At 37.2% G+C, this 22,027-nt stretch overlaps 1 protein-coding gene across 8 annotated transcripts in view; it reads right to left on the bottom strand.

The window, feature by feature from the left end:
• Positions 1-22,027, bottom strand: part of LOC127833625 (protein ZGRF1-like) — a 128,168-nt gene that overhangs the window by 85,379 nt on the left and 20,762 nt on the right. For 7 of the 8 annotated variants that reach the window (XR_008027528.1, XM_052358993.1, XM_052358982.1 and 4 more), the window contains 3 exons: positions 17,749-17,802; positions 14,933-15,013; positions 3,923-4,064 (listed from right to left, as the gene is read on the bottom strand). Coding sequence is in view for 7 of the 8 variants with exons in the window: in XM_052358993.1 (XP_052214953.1) it covers positions 3,923-4,064; positions 14,933-15,013; positions 17,749-17,766 (241 nt within the window). In the remaining variant the exon portion in view is untranslated. Of the gene's footprint in view, positions 1-3,922; positions 4,065-14,932; positions 15,014-17,748; positions 17,803-22,027 lie in introns of those variants that run through there. The other variant, XM_052359034.1, reaches the window with a different exon arrangement.

The raw sequence follows: 22,027 nt of genomic DNA, 5'->3' as shown, positions 1-22,027 counted from the left end.
AAACAGCACACAAAACAACAATGAAATACCAAATGATAAAACCAGTTGAGGAAACTCGTTACGTTTAAAAAAATGCCAAAGGGAATTTTACTTGTACATGTATTATACCACCTTCATGAATGGCAAAATCAATGGTATATATTTTAACGTAATTTGTCATGATTTCGGATGTACATTTTCGGATACTTTTCCCCATTTATATCCGGGCCGATTGATGTTGCGGGAAAATATGATCCCTGGATTGACCGTATTGTCATAAGAATAGTTCAGTATCAATTAGAAGTGAATCGGTGTAGAAATAAAGAAATTACAGCAAAAGGCAATTTTGGGTGGTTGTGGCCTATTTGGGGGGGGGGGGGGGGCGCCTCAGGGTTGGTAATGGGGCAATGCATAGTTGAGATTGACCGTATTGTCTTAAGAGAAGTTCACTATCAATAAAAGTGAATCGATGTAGAAATGAAGAAGTTATAGTAAAAGGCAATTTTGGGTGGGTGTGGCCTATGTGGGTGGGGCGCCTCAGGGTTGGTATTGGGGCCATGCATAGTTGAGATTGACCGTATTGTCATGCATAGTTGAGATTGACCGTATTGTCATGCATAGTTGAGATTGACTGTATTGTCATAAGAGAATTTCAGTATAAATTTGAAGTGAATCAGTGAAGAAATGAAGAAATTATAGTAAAAGGCAATTTTGGGTGGGTGTGGTCTATGTGTGCAGGGGCGCCCCAGGGTTGGTAATGGAGCCATGCATAGTTGAGATTGACCGTATTGTCATAAGAGAGGTTCAGTATCAATTTGAAGTTAATCAGTGCAAAAATGAAGAAGTTAATGTAAAATAACATAAACAAGAGCACCAAATAACAGGTGCCAACGCTTGGCTGTGAAAGCTTGTAAGAATTTTTATATATTTTTTAGAGGTCACAGTGACCTTTACCTTTGACCTAGTGACCCAAAATTGGGTGTGGCGTGTAGAAATCATCAAGGTGCATCAATATATGAAGTTTCAAAGTTGTAGGTGGAAGCACTTTGATTTTAGAGCCTATGTTAAAGTTTTTTTATTAGAGGTCACAGTGACCTTGACCTTTGACCTAGTGACCCAAAAATGGGTGTGGCATGTAGAACTCATCAAGGTGCATGTACATTTGAAGTTTCAAAGTTTTCGGTGGAAGCACTTAGATTTTAGAGCGAATGTTAATGTTTATGTTAAAGTTTTATATTAAAGGTCACAGCAACCTTGACCTTTGACCTAGTGACCTAAAAATGGGTGTGGCGTGTAGAACTCATCAAGGTGCATCTACATATGAAGTTTCAAAGTTGTAGGTGGAAGCACTTTGATTTTAGAGCCAATGCTAAAGTTTTATATTAGAGGTCACAGTGACTTTGACCTTTGACCTAGTGACCCAAAAATGGATGTGGCGTGTAGAACTCATCAAGGTGCATCTACATATGAAGTTTCAAAGTTGTAGGTGGAAGCACTTTGATTTTAGAGCCAATGCTAAAGTTTTATATTAGAGGTCACATTGACCTTGACCTTTGACCTAGTGACCCAAAAATGGGTGTGGCGTGTAGAACTCATCAAGGTGCATGTACATTTGAAGTTTCAAAGTTTTAGGTGGAAGCACTTTGATTTTAGAGCGAATGTTAACGTTTATGTTAAAATTTTATATTAGAGGTCACAGTGACTTTGACCTAGTGACCCAAAAATGGATGTGGCGAGTAGAACTCATCAAGGTGCATCTACATATCAAGTTTCAAAGTTGTACGTGGAAGCACTTTGATTTTAGAGCCAATGTTAAGGTTTTAGCACGACGCCTACGGCGGACGGCTGATGGCGGACGACGATCAGGCTATGACAATACCTCGGGTTTTCTCCGAAAACAGCCAAGCTAAAAAATGAGTGAAAATCTCTGACCCAGCCCCGCCCCAACCCCCATAACTTTTGACCCAGGGGTCAGATCAAAATTCCAAATAGTGCAGGGTCGCACATATGCTCATAGCTACCATGTGTGCAAGTTTCAAGGTTCTAGTGCTTATAGTGTAGGAGGAGATAGTGGCCAGGACGGACAGACAGACGTACAGACGGCGGAGATAACCACAATATTCCCACACTTTTCAAAAAGCGTGAGGATAAGAATATCAGTGAAACTGATGGATGCTCCCTGATGATGCGCTTTGTCAATCGATGTGTTAATAACCACCTAAAAAAATCTTTTATTAGCCTCAGTGACCTTGACCCCAGTGACCTCAAACCTCATCAAAAGGTAGAGGTCCATGCAAGGTACCTACCTACATGCCAAATATGAAAGAGATCGGTTAAGTATTGAAGGCCCTATAAGAAACTGTAACAAAAGCGTGACAGAAAATCTATTATCAGCCTCGGTTACCTTGACCTTGAACCCAGTAACCTCAAACCTCATCAAAAGGTAGAGGTCCATGCAAGGTACCTACATGCCAAATATGAAAGAGAACTGTAAAGTAATGAAGGTGCTATGAGAAACTGTAACAAAAGCGTGACGGAAAATCTATTATGAGCCTCGGTGACCTTGACCTTGAACCCAGTGACCTCAACCCTCATCAAAAGGTAGAGGTCCATGCAAGGTACCTACATGCCAAATATGAAAGAAATCGGTAAAGTATTAAAGTAACATTTCTATTCAAAATCAACGAAAATTTCGTACAATCGTTCTTAAAATGAAATTAAGCAATTAAAAGTCAGTGTTCCTTATGGCAATTGCCGAAATTTCAACGTCAGATGTGGTCTGGTAAAATAGATGTTTGTAATTACAAAATGCTCGTTTTTATTATTGTTTTGCATATCTATTCATACGACACATGAACACTAAAATGGTGTTCTTGTGTTGTATGAATAGATATATTCGCGGGAATTAATTGTGGCCACAAATAAATAAAAAAGAGCATTTTGTATCTACAAAAATCTATGTAATCATACCACATCTAGCGTTGAAATTTTGGCTATTGCTATAAGGAACACTGATTGCTAAGGTGTTAACTTTATTTTACGAAATACTAAACAAAATTTTCGTTGATTTTGAGCGTTATAGAGACTTTAAAGGCGCTATAAGAAACTGTAACAAAAGTGTGACGGAAGTACGGAAGTAAGGAATTAAGGACAAACTGGCAACTATATGCTCAGCCGAAATTTTATTTCGGGGAGCATAAAAATCAGCTCAATATCTGAGACAACCCTCTGGAAACCAGAATGCTGGACAGACTGACAGATGGACAGTGCGCCTGCTATATGCCACCCTAGCAGGGGCATAAGAACTATATTATAATTGATAATCTAAATAAGTTTCATAGGTATGAATTTGAATCAAATTTTAAGAAATAAATGTGTATTATTCAATAGAAATATGTTTTGTAATTATGCTAAATTATCCGCAACAAGCAAATTCTTTGAATTGATATCCCCACCAATATGCTTCTGGACACAAAAGTGTTATATTTGACACTCAAAAAAGAATTTTTTCAAGATACAAAGGGCCATAAGTCTGTTTTTAACAGGTGGTGTACAATGCCATTTGGCATACATCATACTCTTATCCATATATATACTCATACCAAGTTTCATTGAAATCCGCCAAAGCACTTCAAAGATATGGCTCTGGACACAAAAGTGCCGGACGGACGGAAAGATGGATGGAAAGACGGACGGATGGACGGACAACGCCAAAACAATATCCCTCCGCCTATGGCGAGGGAAAATAAGCCTTTCTTTTACATAACACTGTGTGCAAACCACTGGGTGGGGTAACGACATAGCAAAACTACCAACTAACCAACCATCTAAAAAAGACGTTACCTGAGAACAATGGTCACCTGTCTACAATGGTCCATTTGGTTATTTCCCTTGACTGACCACTGTTCTCAGGTTAGACTTTATGCCAGAATTAAGTAAGTACCATTATGTTCCTTTGTAGTACTTTTCAGGTCTTCAATCTGTATGTAATAGCGGTCACTCTCCAACTGTTCCCCTGGTAGCACGTCCTCCAACCTCACATGTACAGTGTCCAGTCTACAGCCCTTACTGTCCAGCAATGTTGCCTTTAGTGACACAAAAACAATTATTTATAGAAGCTCAATAGCATCAAAATCCTATCATGCACCCTATATAATTAATCTTATTGAGACACGTTTTATATGCTATCAGGGGTAGACCCAGTACTTGGTGTTAAGTTGTTGTTTTTTTACGTTCAAATTTGGTGCCCGTAAACAGCCCCATTTCTAATTGTAATCCAAAATTGGACCTTAAATTTGCCAATGGATAGTTCCCAAACAATTTTTTTTAGACTTAAACATTCAGTTTGCCACTGAGCTGTATAAGTTGAACCATATAAAATATCATACTGAAAACACTTTAATTCTCAATTTTGAAAAAAAAATCAGCAAAACAACAACAACACTTATTTGCAAATTATTGTCAAAACACAACCATTTTTCCCAATCCAAATGGGCCTAGTCCCATTTCCAAAATCCTGGAAAAATCACTGTTGTCTCAGGGTTGTCATTATGATTGTAAACTAAGGATTATTTTGGAATTGTAACGGATTCGGCCGGGGTCAAGGTCCAGGGCAAGGCCCTGTTAGGGGGGTTAGGGGGCTAAGCCCCCCGACCGTAAACAAATTCTAGACATTTTAGGGACAAAATACTGTTATTCTCAGAGCATAAAAAGTTAAAATGAGGTCTAGAAAGAATAGACAATTTAAAGATTTTCACATTTTTAGTATACTGTACAATGTAAAAACATGTTATATTGATAGATCATTGCATGTTCCAATTCTATCCATTACCCGATAATCCAGTATTATTACGATTTCTTTTTTTCAAAACCAAATTATGGCCAATATTGACGATGAATGTCGTCCGCCATTTAACACAAGTGCATATACAAATTGAATAATGGGATTAGGGAATTCCCATAGAACATGCATGAATCACGTGACGCGATTTGAGAGCATCGAGAACCGTTTATATTTAGTAATTACGACAAATCAACGACTCAATCTAAACTGTTACATGTTCCTCCTTTCAGAAAGTTTGAGAAAGTGAAAGTGAATTTCTGAGAATAAAAACGCATCTTTCTTTAAATTTTACACAGTACTTTTCATTCCGGATCGTGATATAACTTGTCAGGTCATTCATGCATGTAGACCTATATGTATGCATAGTTTGGCAATAACACGTTATTTACCTACTTATTACATTATGCGTTATGACCATTTGTGTATCAAAATGCATTATTTAATCGAAGTATTTTCAATTGAGTATACTTAAATTTGTTATCCGAAATCATTTTCAGATTTCATTATTCACGGAAAATTTAGAAAATTCTAGCAACAGAGACACATTTGTCGTGTTTTTATGTACAGATGAAAATCATGCCAAAATTAGACTTCATGTATAACATCACGTCATTCTTCCACCGAGAAAGCGTGGATTTCAATATTTAGATGCTGAATAACAACTTTGTAGGGCAGAGGTCGCTAATATCTTTTATTTTGGTAGAAAATCGAAGAGCATTTTTTAATATGTGGAAACCTTTTCTCTCACTAAAAAAACTAGTTAATTATGCTCTACAGTGCTACATTCGTTGAGCTACAGTCAGTAATAATCTGTGAAATGTACAGCTATTTGATACAGTTTCACGTGGGGTCGGCGTGTATTCGGGCATGTATTCGGCTGCCTGAGCGCTGATTGGTTGAAGTGCTTACCAAGACGAATTTGATTGATTGACAGCTGGAAATAGAGAATACTAGGTCGGTGCCGAATAAAGCAAAGTTTATTTTTGCGAGGCTTAGAAAATCTGAACCACGAGCCTTGGCGAGTGGTTCAGATTTTCGTGCTGAGCAAAAAAACCTTTGCTTTATTCAGCACCGACCTAGTATTCGATTTATCCCATCAATTTTCTGAGTAGTAAATTATTTCTTTAAAAATAGAATAGGAAAATACACAGACAATCCCAAAGTTATTTTAAGCAAACATTGTTTCATTATTTTAATCGTGCCGAGCCTAATACATTACAAAAAGATCAGGTACTAACCTGTTTTTCTGTTTATCATACATCTACGTCTCCGATTTATAAGAAATAATGAAAAAAAACACACCAAACAACTGCAGCTTTAGCCTGAAAGAACATGCATTGTGTTGTATGACGTGTTAATAATGATGTCCGAGTACGCACACTTAATATTTGTAAATAATGTTTTTTTGCTTTTTGAGTTGCATTATGCGTTAAAAATATATTACATCTTGGTATCAAATTGTTTGTTTTGTTGAACCTGATTCGATTTTACTAAAAATGATTAATTTATAGTTGGTTCCGAGTAATGTGACCATTCACTGCCGCGCGTGACAGCTAAATTTCAGCACTGCCGAAATAGAGGAAAATTAATTCCACAGTGGTTTATTTCGACAATGCACGTCTGATGATGGGATAAAAATCAATTAGGCCACTCGCTGAGAAATTCATTGAAAACAGTAGTTCTTAGGCGGAGTTAATGGACTGACTGAATGACCAGGTGTCGCTTTACTATACTACCGTTATTCCTCGTCAATTATTGTCGGTTTGCATGATCAAAACTTCGATCGCAATTTTAAAGATTCCGGAAAAACAACCGATTTTCTGGCGATTTTAACCTATGAATTTGATCGGCAATCGGTTAATCGGTTAATAATGACAACCCTGTGTCTTATAACATCTTGAGAACCCTCCCAGATAAGGATCAACTTATAGCTAGGTCATAAAATATTAACTACATCACACAAACCATCAAAGTACCTTTTTATATTTCTAGAAATTTTCGTTAGCAATATTTGCAATTGTGGACTTAAATGATACCTAGAGCTTGTCACAATAGACTCACACCATCTTCCCTGCACTGCCTGGCGCTTCATTTCATAATAAGTAGCATGTGGAAATGGCCATAGTATAGATATTCAAAGTTGGGAACAATTAAGGACATAATAAATTTTGATATAAGATAATTATACAGCAAAGACATGTACACAAGTTGATTTTATCAATAAACAAGGGCTGTTTGTAAAACATGCATGCCACCCATATGGGCTGTCAGTTGTAGTGGCAGCTATTGTGTGAATATGTTTTTTGTCACTGTGACCTTGACCTTTGACCTAGTGACCTGCAAATCAATAGGTTCATCTGCCAGTCATTATCAATGCACCTATGAAGTTTCATGACCCTAGGCCTAATTATTTTTAAGTTAACACAAGGAAACCATTTTACTGTTTCGAGTCACTGTGACCTTGACCTTTGACCTAGTGACCTGAAAATCAATAGGAGTCATCTGCCAGTCATTATCAATGTACCTATCAAGTTTCATGATCCTAGGTGTAAGCATTCTTGAGTTATCATCCTGAAACCATTTTACTGTTTAGAGTCACTGTTACCTTGATCTTTGACATAGTGACCTGAAAATTAATAGGGGTCATCTGCCAGTATTGATCAACATTCCTGTGAAGTTGCATGATCCTAGGCGTAAGCATTCTTGAGTTATCATCCGGAAACCATTTTACTGTTTCAAGTCACTGTGACCTTGACCTTTGACCTAGTGACCTGAAAATCAAAAGCGGTCATCTGCCAGTCATGATCAATGAACCTATGAAGTTTCATGATCCTAGGCGTAAGCATTCTTGAGTTTTCATCTGGAAACCATTTTACTATTTCGAGTCACTGTGACCTTGACCTTTGACCTAGTGACCTAAAAATCAATAGGGGTCATCTGTCTAGATAAATGTACCTATGAAGTTTCATGATCCTAGGCCTACACATTCTTGAGTTATCATCCAGAAACCATTTTACTATTTCAAGTCACTGTGACCTTGACCTTTGACCTAGTTACCTCAAAATCTATAGGGGTCATCTGCCAGTCATGATCAATGTACATATGAAGTTTCATGATCCTAGGCCGTAGCGTTCATGAGTTATCATCCGGAAACCATCTGGTGGACGGACCGACAGACATGTGCAAAACAATATACCACCTCTTCTTCGAAGGGGGGCATAAAAAAACAAAAAAAATGTCCCCATTCTAAAGTTTATTAAATAAAAATCATACAAAAAGTTTGTATTACATATGCAAAAATATTGATCAGATCAAATCATAATTAAATATGTTTTTTGCCATTTCACACTGTTCAAAAGCAAATGAACAGCCATACAACCATGATAATAATTTAAAAAAGGATTAGTGTCGACAATTTGACATGCTTACCTTCTTTTTCAATTAAAAAAAGGTCTAGATGTTCAGGGTGAAGTCAAACATTGAACTAAATTTCATTTTACACTGTAACTCCAATATAACGCGGATGACGGGGTCCAAGCAACGCAACAGCGTTATAAACGGACAGCGTTATAAGTTTTGAGCTTATTTATTTAAGGGGGCTATAAAAACAGGTATAGTATAGCCTATTATATAGGTCCTGTGTATTGTCATGCTGTGTTGTCCTCCGCAAATACATGCATATAAACCGAATCGAACGATAACAGTATACATACCGTTTTTCTAATGTGCACATTTATCCGATAATCCAATATAATTACATCATCACTTACGAAAAAATAATGTTAAACATTTATGACAAGAAATATGGTTACGAATTTTATAAACAAATTCATATGCCTACGCCATTTTTCAGAGAAAATAGTACAGTGCATTATGGGACACAGCTTTCATTGGACGAGCGAATTTAAATTTAGATTGTATGCAATACCATACATGTACAAAGAAATGTTTTATTGCGTCATACGCAGCATGTAAAAACGTTCTTTCCTTGGACTTTCTGATAACGGGCAAAAATTTAAGTGCATCTCTATTAACTATTACACTGCGTTAGCATGTAAATAAATTGTCAGGATTTTTAAATTTATTTTTCGTATAGGTACTGAAACATTAAACATACACAAAGATCTTTTTATTTATCAAGCATGTACAGCATAAACGATAACACACATACACAGCCTAGTTTATACAATGAAATACAATACACGATAAATACAAAACATAAACAGGTAATCGTTTTAAATAACTTTAATTTGATAATTATTCCGCTTTCACTTGCCTTATTGAAACTAGCGCACTGAACCACTCGGATAGGGAATACATGTAATAAACACGGACTCGCGAGTTGTCACACCTTTATTGACATTACACAACAGATTAACACCAATTAGCTGTCGAATGTCGTTTAACCTCTAATCGATTAAAATCAGTTAAACGTACGGATAAAGCAATCAAGCTGTGATTGCCGGCTTCTTTGAATTTTCTGAAAATACATGAAGTTGCATAACATTGATATGAATCAGAAATGGAAGGTTGGAGAATTTAAAAAACGGGATCCAAGGACCCCCCCCCCCCCCCCCCCCCCCGCGTTATATTGGACACAGCGTTATAACGGACCGCACTATATTGGAGTTACAGTGTAATTGTGTAATTAGGTCACAAATGAGGTAAGATTTAACCTGGTGACCTTGTTTTAGACACCACCTGACCCAATGGAATGGTTATATAAACCATAAAAACTATGGCTAAGCTTTTTCAAGATTGAGCACAAACTGTGGCCTAAATAAAAAAGTTTATACAGCAAACGGTGAAGCGGACAGTTCAATTTTGGGGCAACAATTCAGCCCTATTCCTAATCTCCAAAATCTTTTTTTTTTTCAAATAACAGCCAAAACCCTGTGGAAAGATTACACAAAAATAATAAGCTAACAATTCAGCTATTCTCCATATTAAGCGTTCATCAGCTGAGCCTTAGGCAAATACAATTTCAAAACACTTGAATTCTCAATTTGATGGTATTGGAGAGCACAAATAACAACTTATTTGTCTAATGCAAGTCAAAAGAATTCAATTTTCCCCAAATCTAGAGAGCATAGAACCATTCTCGAAATGTTGGGAAAAAACATTATCCTCACAATAGCTTTTTTCAGCATTTTTGTGCTCAAAAGAGTGTAAAAAAACCTACATGTTTATAAGTTTCTAAAATTGTGCTCTTTTACACATCTACCTTCAACACCAATTTAACAAGGGCTGTTTGTAAAACATGCATGCCCCCCATATGGGCTGTCAGTTGTAGTGGCAGCCATTGTGTGAATACCTTTTTTGTCATTGTGACCTTAATATGTATATATAATTATTTCCAAACCAGTTTTCGCGCACAGAAAAACAAAAACTGGTTGGCTAAAAGAAATTTTGGGACAGCGCTAGCCCTGGTAGATAGACCCCACGACACCAGTACATAATATAATCTGCAAATGTGGTCCTAAACAGCATCCAAGAACGAGTCACTGTGACCTTGACCTTTAACCTAGTTACCTCAAAATCAATAGGGGTCATCTGCCCGTCGTGATCAATGTACCTATGAAGTTTCATGATCCTAGGCGTAAGCGTTCTTGAGTTATCATCCGGAAACCATCTGATGGACAGACGGAGACCCCGCCACCACAACAGTACATAATATAATCTGCGAATGTAGTCCTAAACTGCATCCAAGAACGAGTCACTGTGACCTTGACCTAGTGACCTCAAAATTAATAGGGGTCATCTGCCAGTCAAGATCAATGTACCTATGAAGTTTCATGATCCTAGGCGAAAGCGTTCTTGAGTTATCATCCGGAAACCATCTGGTGGACGGACGGAGATCCCACCACAACAGTACATAGTATAATCTGCAAAATGTGGTCCTAAACTGCATCCAAGAACGAGTCACTGTGACCTTGACCTTTGACCTAGTGACCTCAAAATCAATAGGGGTCATCTGCCAGTCATGATCAATGTACCTATGAAGTTTCATGATCCTAGGCGTAAGTGTTCTTGAGTTTTTATCTGGAAACCATCTGGTGGACGGACCGACCGACTTACGGACCGACCAAAACAATATACCCCCTCTTCTTCGAAGGGGGGCATAATAAGCAAGAATTAAGCCAATACATACAGAAGACTCTCTGTAAACCGGACGGTCTGGGGACCAGCCTGATCATCCGTTTTTCAGAGAGTTCTGGTTTACCAACAGTAGACATATTGCCTAAATATGAACAAACCATATACCTTTACATGTACCATGTGATAAATGTACTCATGTTATGTTCATGTTTAAAGTATTCTTCAAAAAAATGTGTTTTTATTCCATTAAAAGCAAAAAACATTCCATACCGACTTGTTTTGATTAATCCTAAAGTGAGCGTGGTGCTTTATACATGTACGTACATGTACATGCGTACGTGAAATGTGTCATATAGAAAAGTGAGACTTGTTCGATTTCGCTATAAATAGTTCTGAATTAATTAAGTTTTATTTGTTACAAATAGGAAGTGCCAAACTTCATAGACAATTTTGACGAATTACGACACATATACGATTACACGATAAAAGATACAAATTTTATTTAAAGTTCAACATTAGCTTTGTATAGCTATTTACCGACACGATTGTCGTGGACACACGATTTATTATTCAAGACATTACACATTTCACAAAACATACACACACACACGCAAAAAACAACATCATATTTTGAAGACATTCATAATCTCAGCAAGTCTTGTCAAAACCTACACATGCATGAAGTTCACAATTTCTTGAAAAAGTCTGAGATCACTCTCTGCTGCAGAGCACATTTCTAAAGAAGATCACAAGAAAGTGATCATCGCAATGGCATGCATTAATTTTGTAATTAATTGACCGTTCTGAATCGTGAGATTTCCGGTATTCGGAGAGTCCGGCATTGGCATAGTCTACTGTATTACAAATACTTTCTCTCTTTGTTACATGTACAATGTACATGCTAAAACAATCGATTTGTTAGTTCATCAATGGACTTCATATTTAGTTTAGTTCATATCAGTTTAGAAAAGTTCAAATACATAAAGACATTATAGAAGATCACATGCAATTCACTCATACTGTATGCAACAAGCACATTTGTTGAATTGATTTCCCCTGCCAAAATAATTGGTGATGGATGAGTGCAAATCCCTAAATATACGGCACAATCCAAAAAAAATATAATTAAGTGTAGGGTAATTGGTTTTATGTGTCTCAATTCTCCTCATTGATATTTATACACCCATGAAGTCTCATGATGAAAACAACAAAGGGCAATATAATTCTTATTCAATGAAAGCATGGTTCAAACAGAATTCTCAAACCTAAATTCAAGCACTTTTCAATGACTTTTCAAGGCCCAATTTTCATTTTCAAGGCCGAGAACCATACGTTAGTTTCCTTAAAAAAGTGCATTTTCAAGCAAGTTTAACACAGTTAATATCATTTATTTGCTCAAACAAATTAAACTTATTCCACAATAACTCATACATGTTATTTCTAGTTATTACATACATGTTATCCATCCTTAACTCAATGAGTCTCACATACAGTTTGTCAACCAGTTCCCGATAATCAGCAGTTCCGATTAATTTGTATTTAATTTTCCATAATGCCCCAATAAAAACAAAATGATAAGTGTCTAAGGTATACATTAGGTAAAGGAATAAATTAACAAAGTTTTAGCAAGAAATCTTTTGTAAATAGCTTACAGGGTGGAAAAATGCAGCAAAAAGTTAACCGGAACTGATTGAATGAGTTATGTTTTGAAATGTGCATATGGGTATAGAAGGCTTTATTATTTTCAAATGAACTTTTTGCTGATTGAAAACAAATGCTATGACAATGTTTTGAAATACTAATTCTGTAAGCTGAATGATTTTTAATAATTTTCCTAAGGTTAAACTTTAATTGGCTATTTATGACAAAAAACTGCATATGCCGTCTGACCTAACCTGTTATCATACAAAATAAATATTACCCTTTATTTTTACATCTTCTCACATTGACACTAAATCCCGAAAAAATTATTGTGGTAAAAAGAATAAACGTTTTTGCCGGGCGATTCTAAACTGGTGTACTGAATGTATCTATTTACTTTTTAAAGTTATTACAAACAAACACATTGCTTCTCAATTTCATGTTTTCTTTGTGGGTTTCCCCTTTCTCGTGGCTTTTCAAAGCGCTTTTCCCCATCCCCTGACATCAACGGTCTTCATACAGACCCGACAATGTGCTTTTTGAATGTCATTTGTTTTCTGTACCCAGGAATATTCAGTTAACCACCCTGGTTTGAAATGACACTTCCCCATTGCTGCGTTTTCACTCGCGAAAATTGATCACAATGGAGAACCTCTGACGTAGTACACATAATCTGTGACGTGTACACATAACGTTTCGTACTCAATAGTGTACGAAGCTTATATATTTCGTACTCAACTTTTTGCGCGAAGGAATTTATGATAATTTTTCGAAATATTTCCCTTAAGAACGATTTAAGATTATAATTAAAGCGATGATACATGTAATTTTGAGCAGAAAGAAACATTTTCAAGGCTTTTTTACATGAAATAAGCACTTTTCAAGCACTTTTTCAAGGCCAACCTTTGTTCGAGGGCTTTTCAAGCCTAGGACTCGTTTTCAAGCACTTTTCAAGCCCTGTGCGAACCCTGGAAAGAGTAGGTTATGGTTCTTGTGAATGGCACTTCTGCCCATGACTTTTACACTCTCATGAAGTTTCATCTTGTATCCTGTCTGAGATACAGCCCTTAAAAGTTTTATCATAAAAAAATAACAAAAGGGAATTACTCTTATTTAAGAAAGTGTAACATAATGGTTTTTAAGACCCAAACTTCTCCACATTGATATCAATACAAAAATGAAGTTTCATGTTGAAATCTTGAATGGTACATGTGTATATGAGATATAGCTGTGAAAAGTTACATTATAAATAAGAGATTGCCAATCAATATGGTTCCCTACCGGTGAAACTCCACCATTGTCAGAATGTTTTTGTGTTGTTTTTTTATATTTGTTGCCATAGCAACCAGAATTATTGACGTAGGAACAAAATGAAATGGCGTGCATAATCTCTATATTGCCATCTATCCATGATTAAAGTTTCATGAAAAAATTATCGCAGGATCCCAAAAAGTGTGATGGACAGAACCCAAACCATAAGTCCCCTTCGGTTTCACCGGTAGGGGACAAAAAAGGATAATAACTCTTAAGAAAGCGTAGGGTAAGGGTTATTTTGCATGGCTCTTATCTTTGATATCTATACACCCATGAAGTTGCATGTTGATATCTTCTATAGTGTCTGAGATACATTTTGGCCCTGAAAAATTTTTGACAGACAAAGGGGTAGACTGACATAACGCCAATTCAACATCCCTCTGCCTTTGGCAGGGAAAAGTAATCTTATATAATATGCTGCTTAAGCCGCAATAATGTAACACACAATGTAACACACAACAGTCAAGACTTGTAGTTGACTGCACTTGTTAAACAAGAGTTCCACAGTTGGAGACATATGCCACCCAATGACCTTGACCTTCGACCTAGTGACCCCAATTTCAATATGAGTTATATACTGTCCAAGGCATATTCACATGGGAAGTATCAAGCCAATCGGTGAATCAGTGGAAGAGTTATTGATCGGAAACTATTTTAAAATTTATTGACACTGACCATAACCTTTGACCTAGTGACCCCAATTTCAATAGGAATCATCTACTGTCCATGGCCAATTCATATGGGAATTGCATGCAATTTAATTCAGGTGAACATGCCCATGCTTCATTGCTAATGCTGCTAACACCTGGTTAAAAAAAAACAGGCAACACTAAAAAGTTGTAATCAAACAACAAATAATCTATGATAAAATTTATTCTAGTCAACTTCAAAACAACTTGTTTTTTGCACTAAATTAACAGCTGTTACCTTTACCGAACCAAACAGCATAGTTTATACAAGGCAATCCAATACATATATTTCCCAGCAAAACCCCAAGAACAAGTCCTTAATTGGCTCCAGAAACCAAAGCATTATACAATGCCTTCACACACTTACCTTAGTTCCATTTCCTGAGAGCAAGAGGGTTCCGTCATGCCAGGTCTTAGCTTTCTTTTGCTTCTGTTGCGTATACAGGACCTGTAACAGAATGTCGTCTATAAGAATTCAATCCTCTTGGTCTACAATTCATCTGTTTCAAAATTGTCTGCACAAACTATAACTTATTAGCAACCTTATTTGCAAGAAGGCTATTCTGGTCATAAATAACATGAAAATGGTCACATTCAAAACAGTCATTCTTCCGATGCTGCCCCAATCAAATCTCACATTTGCTCATAATTGTAGGGATATTGTTTGGGTAATTCAAATGGAATATACTGTCCCACAAAAAAATAATAATAACCAACATTTTGTTTCTCATTAAATCAATGTTACCATACCACATATAGTGTTGAACATTTTGGCTTTTGCTGTAAGGAACACTGATTTTAATGGGTTAACTTTATTTTACAAAGTATTCGCTGATTTTGAGTGATTACCGTATACGTGCGTTATAAGACGCCCTCGCTTATAAGATGCACCCGACTTCGGAATTTATAATGGGTGGATTTGAGACTGACCCGCGTGAAAGATGCGGTCAAATTTTGCCGTATTCATTGGCCGAAAAATGGCAGAATGTTAAAGAAAATCATCAATTAGTAACACATTGAGAATTTTTCAAACTCGCGCTGCATACAATTAGTAATTCACGAAAGTCTGAAAAATAAAACAATCAAACAACAAAGTAAATAATATTTGTTTATTTTATGATATATTAGTGGGTTTTAATTTATATTCATGCAATAAAAATAATTATCAAATTAACAAAATTTCTAACAATTGCGTATTTAATCCTTTGCCCTAACAATTGCAAACAATTGCAAACATATAACGTTCGTAATATCAATGCACAAGCAAAATTGATCGTGTCAGTCATCTTAATTGTATTGTTTGACAGGTATTGAAATCTAATAGGCAGATATTTTGAAAGCGTTTAGTTTTATTACCTAGATTATGCAAATTTTACGCCCATTGTCTATCAACAATAGGTAACGCCTTCTTTCATAAAATTAGCCAATCGCGTGATAGAAAGATAGACTCCGAAGCGCAGATCGAAATCACGTGTCAAGAAGAAAGCCATATGCAGATAATTGCATGCGGTCGCTCATTGCTCCCGTCGTTGTTGGCCCCTAATAAATAAGGTGTCATCGGCTTAAGTGGGTCGTCTGAATAAACGTGTTTATTTAACAATTGACAGTTGCAAACTGGTAACTTATTTCAGAGGATACCCTAATTGCCAATTATGTCTTAATTGAAAATTAACGACGTGGAACAAAGACGATCAGGTGATACAAACTTGTCAAATAGCATTTGTAATCGGCAGCGTGTTTATTAAACAATTGACAGTTTCAAACTGAGAATTGATTTTGCTGTTGTTTTAAGCATGTTGGCATCATGTCGCCGCTTACACACGCATACTATAATGACCAATTTATATGGCATTTAACGACATCGAGCGCAGACAATCAGGTGATAAAAACTTTTCAAGAATAATCACTAACAATATAACGTCTTACGCCCCAAAAATAACAAAAATTCAAATTAAAAATAATAGACAACAAAATCAGTAACAATACAATTTATTACAAATAAATCGGTAACTGAACATAGCGTTCCGATACACGGTACGGGCCAATACAGACTTTAGAGAAAATGCAAATGGCTGCCGCGATGATTCAAAACAACTGACAAATGTCGAACTTGGCTAGCATAAGCCCAGTAAACTCGATATTTTGAAATTTTTTGTTTATTTTCACCAGTATCTTGCTTATAAGACGCGGCCCCAACTGTAACTCATTAATATAAGTCTTAACAAGGGACAAAATTGTCACAAAACCAGGTTTTCATTGTGAAAAAAAATCTGATTAAGGGAGACAACTCAAACTGAACTTTTGAAATGAACAAACAAAATTAACCCCCTTTGTAAGTTTGTTTCAAAATAAATCTATTTTAAGTTGTGGTGACCTTGACATTGGAGATATTGACATGATTCTTTCGTGCGACACACCGTCCCATGATGGTGAACAAATGTGCCAAATAATTGTAAAATCTCACAATGAATGACATAGTTATGGCCCAGACAAGCTCATTTATTGCCAATTTTGACCTTTGAACTCAAAGTGTGACCTTGACCTTGGAGATATCGACGTAATTATTTCGCGCGACACACCGTCCAATGATGGTGAACAAATGTGCCAAATGATTTTAAAATATGACAATGAACGACATAGTTATGGCCCGGACAAGCTTTTTCCGCCCGCCTGCCCGCCAGCCAGCCCGCCCGCATTCGCCAATCTAATAACCAGTTTTTTCCTTCGGAAAACCTGGTTAAAAATGCGTCTTATAAGCGCACGTATACAGTATGTATCTTTTAATTGTATTTGAAAATGGGTACTGTTTACAGAATAAGATTATTTGGATAATCTCATTATTTGGAAAACCAATCAGTTTTTCTTTCAATGTTCAGGTCAGTATTCAGATATGATGTATTTAAACATCATTATAATGCTGTTATATATGTTTATCTTTATACAGTAGGAAAGACAAGAAATATGTTTGCGTTACAGCAGTTACTTAGATATTACCAAATTTGTTTACATAATTTATTGATGAAACTCATATCTTCTTATACAAAAGAACAGCCAGTTTAAATTGTTTAGGTGACACAATCAAATGTAAATGTATTTTGATTTCCAATTAAAAAATTTATGTTCTATCTTAATCTAAATTTATTTATCCTCCTCTTATTATTTATATAACAAAATTAGTCTTACCACAAATTCTTTCTCCATTGTGCTTCACATTCACATTATTCACTTCATCATAGTCTGGAAATATAAAAATTATACACTTCCACAGCCAAGACATCATATGAACATTATGTTCTATGCAAAAATGAGTCCCATGCCATATGCAGCCAGCCTGGTCAGCAGCTACCATGTTCACTTATGAGACCACAACACCTTACATATGTCAGTGACTTATAGAAGAGACCACAACACCTTACATATGTCAGTGACTTATAGAAGAGACCACAACACCTTACATATGTCAGTGACTTATAGAAGAGACCACAACACCTTACATACGTCAGTGACTTATAGAAGAGACCACAACACCTTACATGTGTCAGTGACTTATAGAAGAGACCAAAACACCTTACATACCGTAATAACTCTATGTTTTCGGACACTTTAAGTTTTCGGACACCCCTTTTTTTAGCAAAAATAATTATTTTTCGTGACTCTTAATTTTCGTACACACGAGTTTTCGTCCATAATTAATGTCTCTAAGTTTTCGGACAGTATATTTTACAGCGCTATTTTGCCAAATTTCGGTCCTGTTTCGATATCTAATGACACTTCGATCATGGGGTTTTACAACCAGATTAACATCATAAAACACAGCAGTTGCATGCTGAGGGCAACGGACCATTACATTTGCAATTTGGGTGGATAACCTTGTAAACCGGTATTAAACAATGGTTTCGCCCGATGGCATTTGAATTGATGCCGATAGCATTTGAATTGATGCCGTTTGAAGGAAGCAGTATGTTTAATATTATATATCTTTGTTCTATTTAATTTCAGGTAAGAGGTAGCAAAGCTGTGTGGTTGTATTTATTGAAAAGCAGAGAACGAAGAGTACAACACAATAAATTATTGCTCATTTATTTATTGCTTTTATTTCAATTTACCGGTAATATTAGACAAACAAACAAAACACACCCGGTACATACCAGTAATGACATTCATTTTCATTAATGTTGAGCATAATTATTGGTGAATGACATTTATAGATAATACAAATTCCTTATGAACATTACAACTTCTGAAAAAATGTTGTATTGAAATAAAAACGCATGTTACGACTACCGGAACATGTAAGAACAATTCTTTTGAAGGATTGAATGAGTTTTTTCCTAAACTCAGCGCCCCGTTTCTTTTACATTTTCTCGATCTCACGAGAGATCAGCTCGGCGATCGACACGTCATCGTCCTCGTAATCGTCCACTTCCGGCTCCGCGTCGTCGTCGGAATCAGCTGCGGGCGTTTCAACAGCGTCTTTGCGGATGAGACTGTCTTCCTGGCCACTCAACATATTCGAAATTCCGCATGCCTTGAAGCTGCGGCGGACGAGGTCGGGTTTTCCCTTAATGTTATCCGTGGCCGACGCAAGCCATCTTACTATTTCTTCTTTACTGGCCGCTTTGATCCGTTAACCTGTCCCGACAACCTTTGCGGACTCTTCCTTCATAAATGTCCCCCAGGATTTGCGCAGTTCAGCCTGGAAAAATATTAATATTATACTGGTAAGCGTTTTTTAATATTGCGGTAATTTTTATTAATAAAAAAATGTATGAATAACTTGTACCGGTATTTTAATAATGATACACCGCAGTACGGGTATTATCGCTACCATGTTAAATGAGGGGCATGCATAAAGGATATATTTAACGCCAATAGGCTAATAACGGAATGGTAACGGTGAATTATTAAGATGTCGATACAAATGCTGCATACAAGAATACTCCAAATACGCTTATTAAATAATTCTTAATGTGAGCATTACCTTGAAGGGTTTGTTCACGGAGACATCGAGTGGCTGCAGTTTTGATGTGCAGCCACCCGGAATCACTGCCGGTACGACGTTGGCCTTTCGCATGGCCTTCTTCACGGCTTCCGTCTTGTGCCCTGCGAAACTGTCAAGCACGAGAAGACAGCGGTCCTCAGTGTATGGCACGAGAATCTCTTTGACCCATCGGATCATAAGCGCTTCGTCCATCCACCCTTTCCGCTGCACACACACCAGCCACCCAGGTGGAGGTGTAAGCTTCAGCTCTCTCAATCCCTTGAATATTACCATTGGTGGTAGTACAGCTCCACTTGCAGCGACGGCTAGAACAACTGTCAAATGGCGCTTCTCCGACCCAGTTGTTCGTATGCGGATCGATTTCTTCCCCTTCGTTTCAAGCGTCTTGCCGGGGACAATGTCAAAATACACTGGAGTTTCGTCCATATTGACGATAAACATGTCGTCGTAGTCATCGCGCTCCCTCTGACGCCGGACAAAATCGTGGAAGGAAGCAATCTTCTCTTCCAGGTCTACTGGGAGTCTCTGAGCCATGGACGTTTTGGCTCGTAAGACCAGGTCGTGTCTGTTCATGAATCTGGTGGCCCAACAGCGACTGGCTCTGAATGTAGGGTTTTCCGGAGTCACAAGATCGCGCGCACAGATGCACAGATCGTCGATCGTAACAGCCAGCTGCAACTCCCTCTGCTCCAACACGAACCCGATAAGCTTCTCTTCAATAGCCATCCCATAAGACAGGGGACGGCCTGTCTTCTCGAGATGGCCCCGCTTGTCCCGTGGTATCTGCTCCAACACGAACCCGATAAGCTTCTCTTCAATAGCCATCCCATAAGACAGGGGACGGCCTGTCTTCTCGAGATGGCCCCGCTTGTCCCGTGGTATCGCGTCGAAGTTCATCGTTTTCCAACTGCCCAAAGTAGATTTCGGTATCTTGTAGGTGCGGCTGGCCTGACGGATGCCATGCATGTCTGCATACCGCAAGACCTCTTGCTTCTCTTCCATAGAGTAGGTCTTATAATGACCACGAACTGCTGGGGAGCTCGTGGTCACTTCTCCCTCGCGGTTCTGCACCGAACAGTCTTCGACAACAAAATCCGCGTTTATACTTCCGGTATCATCACGTGCCGGTACTGTACTGCTAATTTCACTAGTAACCGGTAAATCCAATGTAGAGCACGGATCACTAGTTAAATTCAACGTGCCGGTAGAGCACTGATCACTGGCACCTAAATCCAACAACGCACGCTTGCTCGCAGAACAGGTAGAAAATCCGGGTCTCTTAGGTCGCCCAACAGGCCTCTTTGGTGTAAACCTAGGTAAGGGCGACGTCTTCCATGCTTGCGGAAGTGCCTCCTCAGCGGTTGAAAACCGCTTCACAAACTTATCCATAAATAAAAGTGCACGTGAACAATTATATTGCTAAAATAACATTCGAAGTCTCAGAATAATTTGAATGATGGAATTTATCAAACAGATTAAAGCTACCGGTAATATACCGGTAATGCAGATTAAACGTCGATTGGATCGTATTAATTCACCAATCAGATTAAAGAAATCAGTAATTAAACGTTAAAAGCCATAGTGGAACAACAGAATAATGTCAATTGGTGCCAATTATGATAATCTTAAACAACTTTCTTTTGAAAATAAGCGTTATGACAATTACCAGGCGTAGTGCCAATTAACAGTTCAATTATCTACCGCAATGGTACTACCCCTTCTCAGTAAAATAACTGTGATAAATACTTAACGCTTCAAAGTGTGATGCACCCTATTACAAGTTTTACGAACAATGGAAGGTGTTAGACAACAACTATCGGAAATGAACAAACAAAGAATTCATATGTTCCTTTTTTATTGCGTAAATTACAGGTTCATACTTGCGAGTATCGGTACATCACATGCTCATCTTTGAACTCGTTGGTCAAAGTACAACCTTGAAGTAACTTTATGTAAAATAAATTAAGCATTTAAAATAATTAAAAATGCAGTGCAAACATATATGAATGTAATTTATACTATACGGCATGGTATTTTACAAGCACGTGCTAATATCGGTAGTCGTCGATACAATTGACGCTATTTTCGGACACTTTAATTTTCGACTCTAAGTTTTCGGACACCGGTATTTTTTGAATATTTTTCGTATCTAAGTTTTCGGACACGAAAAAAAACAATTATTTTTAAGTGTCCGAAAACATAGAGTAATTACGGTATGTCAGTGACTTATAGAAGAGACCAAAACATCTTACATATGTCAGTGACTTATAGAAGAGACCACAACACCTTACATATGTCAGTGACTTATAGAAGAGACCACAACACCTTACATATGTCAGTGACTTATAGAAGAGACCACAACACCTTACATATGTCAGTGACTTATAGAAGAGACCAAAACACCTTACATATGTCAGTGACTTATAGAAGAGACCAAAACACCTTACCTATGTGAGTGAC

This window comes from Dreissena polymorpha, chromosome 1, assembly GCF_020536995.1.
Source record: "Dreissena polymorpha isolate Duluth1 chromosome 1, UMN_Dpol_1.0, whole genome shotgun sequence".
NCBI lineage: Eukaryota > Metazoa > Mollusca > Bivalvia > Myida > Dreissenidae > Dreissena > Dreissena polymorpha.
The sequence above is the reverse complement of the archived record's forward strand: the minus strand, read 5'-3'. Positions and strand labels throughout refer to the sequence as shown.